The sequence below is a fragment of the Oryza glaberrima genome, chromosome 6 (genome assembly GCF_000147395.1).
Source record: "Oryza glaberrima chromosome 6, OglaRS2, whole genome shotgun sequence".
In the NCBI taxonomy this organism is placed as follows: domain Eukaryota; kingdom Viridiplantae; phylum Streptophyta; class Magnoliopsida; order Poales; family Poaceae; genus Oryza; species Oryza glaberrima.
This window is the reverse complement of record NC_068331.1, coordinates 14653741-14664265: the sequence shown is the minus strand read 5'-3', so window position 1 is coordinate 14664265 and position 10525 is coordinate 14653741. Positions and strand designations below refer to the sequence as shown.

Sequence of the window (10525 nt, the reverse complement as noted above, 5' to 3'; positions counted from 1 at the left end):
TGATCCTATATTTAAATTCTCTATTTATTTCAACTGTGCATTTATTTTCGAATGTCACCGGGTGGTGTGAACCTATTCCTTTGTTATGGCCAATTTGCATTGAATACCCTATTCCTTGATACCTTGGGTAATGAATTGATTAGCTTGAACCTTATATATTGGTTTGGTTCAGCTAAATGCTATATATATAATTGCTTAGCCATGAACATTAGCTCGTTAATGGGATGAATCATACTACATTATTATTTATGATTATATTTAATGGTAGCTCATGATGGTCAATCATGATTGGTTAATTAATTATTTGCCAACTAAAATTTGACAATGGTGGGTTGTCAGCACATGGTTTTGAAGGTCGTGCTCATGACAATTAAGGACCGGTTCGCGGGCTACTGTTGTGAGACATTAACCGTATCAACCACAAGCCAGCTTGGGCAAACGGCTTTACCTTTCGTATAGCATGGTTCATTACGGGGTGCCAGACTAAGAAGTGGCGAGAAGTCCGTGGGGGTCGCTGGGGAGTCCATGCCTCTGGTTATATTTATAGAGGGGGTGATTAAGATCCAAGAATGGTGTACTGTGGTGAGCTGTGTTGTGTAGAGGGTATTGTCACAACCTCTATTCGAGTACTTTCCAGCATCGCGACGCATGGTAGACATGATGTTGAGGCTGTGTCTTGTGGGTATAGTGGTACACCTCTGGCCAGAGTAAAACTATTCGAATAGCCGTGCCCGTGGTCTTGGGCGGGTTGAGCAATGTTTTTCGTGATTAGTCTCACACCTCTCACAATAATTATTGATGCTATAACTGGTAATAATTTGCTTAGCTCCTGGTTTGGAATTAGATCTGTACAACCGGGTATGGTTGTTCAGAATGGTTGGGCCTGAGCAGCATGGGCGTGTTGTTCAATGTTGATTAAAATTAATGATTAAATTACTCTATTGTTTTACTACTCTTAAATGTTTGCTAAATGCTGCTTTTGCAAATGAGCCTATATTATGCCATCCTTTGGTATTCTTGTGCACTTGCATATTTACTGTGTGGCTTGCGGAGTATTCCATGTACTCACCTTGCAATAATCAATCAACCTCAGTTAAAGAAAAATGATCCAGAAGGAGAAGACGTTTGGCTTATACCCCAGTTGAGCTGCCTGTGGGAGTGGAGCTGAAGCCATCGCTAGATCGTTTTTTCGCTGCTGTTTTCTTTTCTTTTGTAAGTATGTAACGTTATTATTAAGATGGATTTATATATTAAATTGTTTGTTTGTGTACCTCGGCTGATTTCTGGACGAGGATTTTATGCACAAATAAGTTCGGAAATTACTAGTGAATTTCTGGGCGTGACAAGTTTTCTTTAGAAGCTTGTGGAGGTAGAGGCGGTTGATGGCATGGCATGCGCTGCTCACGGCCTCCGCCCAAAAGATATCTGAAGTCTTGTAGTCATCAAGCATTGTCCTTGCGGCTTCAATGAGGATTTGGTTCTTCATCTCAATAATGCCATTTTGAGGGGGATCATATGGGGCGGAGAACTCGTGCTTGATACCCTCTTCATCAAGAAATTCCTCCACTTGAATGTTCTTGAATTCTCCACTATTGTCGCTTTGCACCCTCTTGATTGTGAGATCATAGAGGTTTTGAGGTTGCTCTACGAAACGCTTGAAGACATCTTGTGCTTCACTCTTGTCATGGAGAAAATACACCCAAGTGAAGCAGGAAAAGTCATCAACAATGACAAAGCCATACTTATTACCTCCAATACTTATGTAGGCCACGGGTCCAAAAAGATCCATATGAAGAAGCTCAAGTGGGCATGTTGTAGTCATGATGTTCTTGATTGGATGCAGACTCCCAACTTGCTTCCCAGCTTTGAATGCACTACACACACGATCTTTCTCAAATGTAACATTAGTGAGCGCGAGGATGTGTTCCCCATTTAGAAGAGTTGACAAATTCCGCACTCCAACATGGGCTAGTCTATGATGCCATAGCCAACCTATGGAGGATTTAGCAATCAAACAAGCTTCCGGATTCACTCTATCCACGTTGAAATCGACAAGATAGAGATCACCCTTCAACTTTCCCTTCAATGCAACGGAAGAGTCATCTCTCCTAATCCTTGTCGGTAAACAAGTAATTGTAACCCAACTTACACAATTGTGGCACGGATAATAAATTATAGCTTAATGAATTGACAAGGAGAACATTAGAGAGAGATTGATTGTTGGAGGTGGCAATTTTACCTAGACCCACATTTCCTTTACCATCATCTCCAAAAACAATATTCTCACGAGTTCCTCCCTCCTCGTCAAGACTTGTAAACATACTCCTCTCTCCAGTCATATGATTAGTGCAACCAATGTCCACAACCCAACTCGAACCACCGGAGGAGTATGCCTACAAAAGAGAAATAAAGCTTGGGATTCAGGTACCCAAACTTGGCGAAGTTTGGGTCCTTTAATGTTAGTCACAATTGCCTTGGGCACCCACACACAAGCTCAATACTCTTCATTTTAATCACCATTAAAACAAGCGACCACTTTGCCCTCAAGATACTTTTTTTTTTTAGAATTACACAGTACAACGCAGACACTCACAATGCACGCGCACTCACCCCTATGAACACACGCACGCAAACCCTACCCCTATGAGCATCTTCGAAGACTGGGCCGGCGAATTCTGGAGAGATTGACGAAGTCACCACAGGCGCCTCGCTGTCGACGGGTACGTCGCCTACCACTGAAAGCACAACGCCATTAAATCCTGGAAAATTCGCTCCCATGGGCAGTCGAACCCAGGACATCAGGTGCTACTGAGGCTCTTGTAACCACTAGGCTACAGGCCCTTTCGCGGCCCTCAAGATTCTTGATGATTACATATGATACATTGTACAGACCAGCTGGCCGGAGCTTCCTAGCTTTTTGCCCGGAACCTCCTGTCTTGCTAGAGGTCCGGAACTTCCGGTCCAAATGGTCGGAACTTCCGGACCGGGACCTCTGTCCTGCCAGGAAGTTCCGGACATTTTGTCCGGAAGCTCCGGGTCTCTGACCAACAAAGGGTAGAGTCACCTCACTTGCTTGTGGAGCCTTTCCTTCTCTTACAAACATCAAGAAAATCTTCCCATTCACCACAACACGTTTGGACACAGGACTTTCATCAGAAAAACCAAGCTCATGTCCATCTTTGTTTGGATTTGTAGCGATGGTCTTGTAGAGAGCGTCTTTGGAGTGGTATGTCTTCATGCATCCATACTTTACCAAAGTACCTAACCTCTCATTTTTCTTTTCAAGGGCCTCCATAGCTTCAAGGTTAGTAGCATATGAACTCAAATCATAATTATAGCATCTAGCACAACCAACACTAATAGAAGGCATAGGTGTCATAGGAGTTTCATTTAGAGAGGATGCGCTATTCCGAAGAGTGTCAATTTCCACTTCAAGATTTATATGGTTTTTTTATCCAAAACCACAAGTTCCTCTTGAAGAGTTTCGTTCACACTCGTCAAACTAGCCATGGAATCATTAAGCAAAGAAATATCATATTGTAGTAATTCAATCCTCTCACCCTCCTTAGCTAGATCTTCTTCTAAGGCAAGGTTTTTTTTTCTTTTCTAGAATAAGCAAGTCTTCTTGCCTCTCAAGAAATCTCTCTTTACTATCCAAAGCTTTCATTAATTTTGACAATTGTTTCATGGCCGGTTTGCTAAAATTCTTAAACATCTAATCAAGTTCATTGTCACTATCCTCATCACTAGTGTTATCATCATCAAGAGAGGGCTTTTGGATAGGCATTACCTTGCGCCCATGGTCCATGAAGCACGAGTGGTGGTAGGAGTCGTCGTCGTCGTCACTCAAGATGTTGAAGAGGCGCTCCTTTGTTGATGAGGACTTGATGGCGACAGTAGCCATGCCACCATCTCCATCTCCCTTCTCCATAGCCTTGGGAGAGCCTTCATCTCCGGAGTACCACACTTCTGCCATGTGTGCCTCCGCAACATGAGCACGATCAGGTTTCTTCTTGACCACCTTGTGATTTGCTTCATTGGTCTTGGGGCAATCCGCAATAAAATGACCATACTCGCCACATTTGAAGCATGCTCGCTTGGATTGCCTCTTGCCCTTGTCATCTTCCTTCCTTTCCCATATCCACTCTTGCGAAGGAAGTGCTTGAATCTATTGACGATTAAGGCCATCTCCTCATCTTCACTTTCTTCACCACCACTTGAATCTTCTTCTTGATTGGCCTTCAAACCTATCTCTTGGTTCTTGATCATGGCGGCATTCTTGACCATTTGCTTCAATTCACGAGCTTCTTCTTCAAGCATCTCATGTGACACGATCCGTCCAAGTATATCACTTGGAGAAAGCCTCTTGTAGTCCTTTCTCTCACGGATCATTGACACAAGTATGGGATTTCTTGGAACAAAGACACGAAGGAGTCTCTTGACAACAAAATGATCTGTCATATCTTCACTCCCAAGTCCTCTAATCTTGTTGACAAGGAGCATCATCCTATCATACATTTCTTGAGGGGTCTCCTTGTCATCCATGACGAACCGTCCAACTCTTCCCTCCAACAACTCAATCTTGGACTCACGCACGGCGGGTGAACCCTCATGAGCCAATTGCAAAGTATCCCAAATTTCCATGGCTTCCTCAAGTCCATCAACTTTGTTGAACTCTTCCGGACTCAAGGCAGAGAGAATGGCATTGGCGGCTTGTGCATTGAGGTGTATTGCTTTCTCTTGCTCCGTGGTAAACTCCATGTCTTCATTAGGAACATCAACACATGTGCACACAACTTTCCAAATGCTAGGGTGCAAAGAGATTAGATGTACGCAACTTCATCTTGTGCTTCCAAGCGGCGTAATATGTCCCATCAAATTGAGGAGAACGCAGGGAAGGCACGGAGACAAAGTTATGAGAGGGAATGGTAAGTTTGTTGTAATAAAAAGAAATAGAGGCTCCCTTAGGTGTAGACGTTCCCTTGCTAGTTGATCCATCACCATTTTCATCCAACTCTTTATCTCCCTCTAAGTGCGACATCTTGGATCACTCTAAGCGGTGAAGCTTGAATCAGGAGCATGAAGCTCTGATACCAATTGAATGCGCACAGATGTAGCCTAGAAGGGGGGGAGGGGGTGAATAGGCTTGCCTGAAATCTCAAAAACAAATCGCTGCGGTAAAATTTAATAGGCCCGGAACCTCCTAGTGTAGAACACCGGAAGTTCTAGTGTTCTTGGACCGGAACTTCCGGGCAACAGAGAAATTCAAATAACACTAACAGGAACTCAGCCAAATTTCACGAGTTGAATCATAGGCAAACAGAGAGGTAGCAATATCATAGACACATGCACAGAAACATCACTGAAGGGACAAGGTGGATTTTTTTCCAAAAGTTCGGATCTCGCGATCCTACTCTCCGTTGAGGTGCTCCAAAGAGCCGGGTCTCGATTAACCCCTTGCCTCACTTGTACAAAAATCTTGAACGAAATCCACAGCCTTCAACCCCAACACCTCTAGGTCATTTTCTATAATTTGAGTGACCACCAAGATCCAACTCAACATCCTTCTAGAAAACATCACAAGTGTGAGTTGCTCTACTAGGAAAACCTCTAGGACTTCAGCACAAGCTTCTTTACTCACTTACCTCGTTTCCTTGCGAAAGTGAGGAATACCTTCACAAACTTTCCCGGGACATCCACAATTGCAAAGGAAGCTCGCGGGCGACACCTAACCGTCTAAGAGATGATCTCCAAGAGCAGTAAGCACCGAGATGTCAGCCCACAAGATACCCCAAGTGCTCACACCAATCCTAGCCTTCAAACCTTCTCCAAATCTTCTCCTTCACCCTCAAAATCTCACTCTCTCTCTCAAGAATGGCTCAAGATTGGGTGGAGGAAGCAAAGAAACTCTTGGGAGAGGCTAGCAACAGCTATGGAGTGGAAAAGCAAAAGTGAAATGGCCAAAGAGTGAGTTGTGGATGATTTGGATATATATAACGACTAGGTGACGTCATCTAGCCGTTACTCACATTTTTGAACTAGAAAACAGGTCTGGAATTTCCAGGAAGTTCCAGACAACATTTAGGAAATTTTCACCCTTCAACGGTCTGGAACTTCCAGCCAACCTAATCTGTCCTAGGTAGGGCTATTCTCAAAAATAGCTCTTAAAAATATTTTGACACTTGGATCTCACTAAGAGCACTTGTTGTATCCCAGAACCACATCTAGAACCCCTCTCAATAGTACAGTTTTTCCTAAAACCCAATTACAAGAAATAAACTAGCCTATGCACACTTCGAGTTCCGATTCCGCTCGAATCTATGTTGTGGGGGGTCTCCAAGCATCTCTTGATCACACAATGTCATCTTGGGACTAAAACACCTAAGTATTGCTTAATAAAACTCATTAGTCCCATAACCCTATTGTTATTGATCACCAAAACCCACTAAGGGGATAAATGCAACTTCATTCCCAACCTCGCCTTAGGCTATTTCCAACTAGACATTCTATTATATGTGAATCTTCTATGTGTGTTCGCTACCTCATCAAACTTTATTATAAGGAACAATTGCTTATTTGACCATGTTCTAAAGCATAACCACTAATTTCACCCTACTTTTTAAAGTTTGCTCATTTGGCCCTACTTTTAAAAAATTGGAGTTGTCGTCTAACCCTGGTTTCATCACACCGTTAGGGTTTAGAAAAAAATGTTTTTATGAGCCACAATTGACCAAAATACCCTTGTACACATCAACATTGGTTCCTTATCCTCTTCCTCTCCTCTCTCTCTCTCACCGAAGCTTGAAATCCTTATCCTCTCCCTTTCCTCTTTCTCACCGGACCCTAAGAGGAACTTCGTCCCGCCACCCTCCTCGTGCAACAGCAACCGCGCAGCCGTGTCATGGGAGGGATGGGGGTGGCTAGATAAAGAGGAGGAGTGGCGGCGGCTCGACAAGGAGTAGGGTGGGTGGCGGCTCGACAAGGCGGAGGAGCGGCGGCGGCAGCGGCATGGGAGGGATGGCGGTGGCTTGACGAAGAGGAGGAGCAGCGGCTCAACGAGGCGGAGAAGTGGCAGTGGCGGCTCAACGGGCGACTAGGTGGATCTGGCGGAGGCTCGGCAACGAGGCGACGAATTCGGTGGCGCCGAGGCACGCGCGCGGCGCATTCGGCGGCGTCGAGATGCGCATGTGGTGGATCTGGCTCTGGCAGGTCGGCAGTGGCGGACTTTAGTGGGGAGACGACGGTTCTGCAAGGAGGGAGGGAGCACTGACGGTGAGGCGACGGTGGCTCGCAGAGGGTCGGAGCTGCACAGTCGGTGGCCGGGTCGGAGCAGCGGAGCCGGTGGGCGGAGGGAGGAGTAGTGGCGGCGGCTGCTCCACATGGATGGGCTCAGGAGTTAGCCGTCTGTGGCGCGGTGTCCTGTTGCTTGACATGGTATTTTTGTTTGTTTTTGGTAGACATAAATTTGTACCATGTATTTGTGTTTGATGCAATTTGATATATACTAATAAGTGCACAAAACTGTATTGAATAAAAAACTTTGAGAAACCGCGTTAAATTCACAAGGGTATAAATGGAACTTTTGTCGTGAGTTAACACCGTCATGTTGCCTTCACGGAATAGGGACAAGTCTCATCCTCGTTTGTAAAAAAAGAAGGTCAAATGAGCAACTCGAAAAAGCAGGGCCAAAAACGTAATTGCCTCTTATTATAACTCATGTCTAGACTATGGTGAATTAGTTATAACTGGATTGAAAAGATATAAGTATGTTTTCGTAGCACCGTCTTCCTAAAAAATATAAATACGATGCCCTTAAAAATACGCATAACTGAAATGGTACAACGGTATCCGTGCACTTGCAGATTTATGTGTTATCGTAAGAAATACCAACATTACCACCTAGTTACTAGAGTGCGGTAACCGTCGATACCGTGAACTCTTAACCGCCGATACCGTGAACTCCGTCGAGACTCCAAACATGGATCAACAAGTCAGATGATTTGATATTTTTTTCCAAGGGCCTGTTTGGGAAACATGGATTTATTCCCCAAGTCCCTGTCACATCGGATGTTTGGACACTAATTTGGAGTATTAAACATACACTAATTACAAAACCCATTCCGTAACCTAGGACTAATTCGCGAGACGAATCTTTTGAGTCTAATTACGCCATGATTTGACAATGTGATGTTACAGTAAACTTTTCATAATTATAGATTAATTAGGCTTAAAAAATTCGTCTCGCAGATTAGCTCTTATTTATGAAATTAGTTTTTTATTAGTCTATGTTTAATACTTTAAATTAGCGTCAAACATCCGATGTGACATGTACTTAAAAAATAAACACCCCCTAAAATAGTGCCTCCCTTTACATTAGCTGACTTAGTAGAGTATGAACAGAGTTGTTTAAATGGACACTGTCAGCTACTCACAATGAACAGAGTGACACAGACGCAGCGTACAAACTACCAGAGCGAGTAATTGCACACACGCACAAGAACGCGCTAACCTTGTAGCCGTGTAACCGTTGCGCGCCCGACGACAAGCCCGGATGCCGATGAATTCAAACCCAATCACATGAAAACCACACCCGAAACAAACGGACAAAACGAAAATGTGTGAGCCAGGCTTAGCTATCCTGGCCGTCCCTTCCTCACGCCCCCACCCGTGCCCAGCTGATGAGCTGAACCAGGTGGGCCCCACCTGTCAGCCTTGAGGAATGTTGGCGGCTCAGCCGTCCCCTCCGCTGCTGCCGGCGTTGGCTGCGGTGCTGCTCCGGCACTGGTCGGCGGGCCTGGACTCCATTGGGCCGCCGATGGTGGGGCACCCGTTGGCGGCAGAAGCGGACGGTAGTTCCATGCAATTGTAAGAGAGGCACAGCGCTGCGGAGTCCGGCAGCGGCAGCGGCGGCACCGGGAAGCTCGTCAGGAAGTTGTGCTGCGCGTAGAAGGTCGTCATGCGGCCGGCGAACACGCTACGGGCCACCGCCTCCGGCACCTCGCCGTACATCCGGTTGTTGTTCACGTACAGGCTCTCCACGGCCGCTAGCTCCTCCGGGACCTCCCCCGTGATGCCGTTGTGGCTGACGTCCACAACCGACCACGGCGGCGTTGCGGCACCCTCCGATGCGAACGCTGGCACGGCGAGGGACCCGGTGAAGTTATTGCGGGACAGAAGAAGGGACGACGCGCTCGGGAGCGCGAACAACTCCCGCGGGATTGAACCTGAGAAGTTGTTCATCGAGAGGTCGAGGAAGGCCAAGTCGGTCGGAGCCGAACCGTTGCCGAACGCGCCGTCGAGGCTCCCCTGCATTGAGTTCGCCGCGACGGAGAAGTAGCGGACTGTCTGCGCCAGCGGTGGGAGCGAGCCAGTGATGGAATTCCGGCTTAGGTCGACATGGAAAAGCTGTGAGCTGGAAAATTGGTCTGGTATCTGCCCGGAGAGGCCGCCATTGTTCGCTAGGATGAGCACCTTGAGGCTCTGCGAAGACGGCAGCAGCAAGCCGCTGGGAATGGAGCCGTCGAGGTGGTTATTGCCGAGGTCGAGCGTGTGCAGATCTGGCAGCCCGGCGAGGGACTCGGGTATCTGCCCGGTCAGCTGGTTGCCGGACATGGACAGCAGCCTGAGGCGCCGGAGACCCGACCCAATGTCCGCCGGAATAGCTCCCGCGACGCGTCCTGGATAAAGGACGAAGTCCGTGAGCGCAGTGAGGCTGGCAAGCGAGGCCGGGAGCGTGCCAGCCAGGCCGGGAGAGTCGGCGAGGCCGGTGCCGAGCGTCAGCACGGACACGCGGAGCGCGGCCGGGTCGTCCTCGTCGGGCTCGCACACGACGCCGGCGTAGTCGCACGGGTCGGTGGCGTCATCCCAGGATTCGAAGAACCGGGACCCCGGCAGGTCCCGCAGCCCCGCCCGGACGTCCCTGAGCGCCGCCGCGTCGCGCTCGTGCAGCGTCGTCGCCGCCGCCACCCATGCGGCGACCGAGCTGAGCAGCACGGCGACGATGAAGAAGCGGAGCAGAGGAGGAGGCAGCGCCATGTGCGTCACCTCGGCCTCGGCGAAGAGGACAAGCTACTTCACAGAGGGTGGTGTTGGGGGGTGGGCTTTAGGCTACAGAGGTGGAGCTACTAGTCGTAGCAACTGGCGAGTGGCGAGTGCTAGTGTGCGACTAGTAGAAGTCCGGAAGAGAGCGGAGAGACGAGACGAGCGAGTGGATCTGGGGCGCCTGGCGGCAGCAGCAGAGAGTTCGAGATTTAAGAATGAATAGATGGTGGGAACGTGGGGTTGGGTTTTTTGACAGCACTGTGGATCTCTGCTGTTTCTTTACAACGTCGGTCGGTAGGTGCACCATGGACTGTTTTGATAAAAGCCTGGGCGTGGGCGGCTGATAGATTAGCTAGGTCGGGTCGGGATGAAAGCCGGAAAGGGCGTCGGTGTGGCCCTGCCGCGGCCGGTCGCGTATACCTGTACCGATGTACGTAGGGATATGAGTATGTCTCTGGATGGATCAGTGTACCTCTGCGCTTCG

At 47.8% G+C, this 10525-nt stretch overlaps 1 protein-coding gene across 1 annotated transcript; it reads right to left on the bottom strand.

The window, feature by feature from the left end:
- Window positions 1-8340: 8340 nt before the first annotated feature.
- On the bottom strand, window positions 8341-10243 carry LOC127775583 (LRR receptor-like serine/threonine-protein kinase RGI3). The gene has a single exon (XM_052301841.1). It carries the CDS (start codon window positions 10033-10035, stop codon window positions 8731-8733), a length of 1305 nt encoding a protein of 434 aa, XP_052157801.1. The 5' UTR covers window positions 10036-10243; the 3' UTR covers window positions 8341-8730.
- Between the last annotated feature and the right edge of the window lie 282 nt (window positions 10244-10525).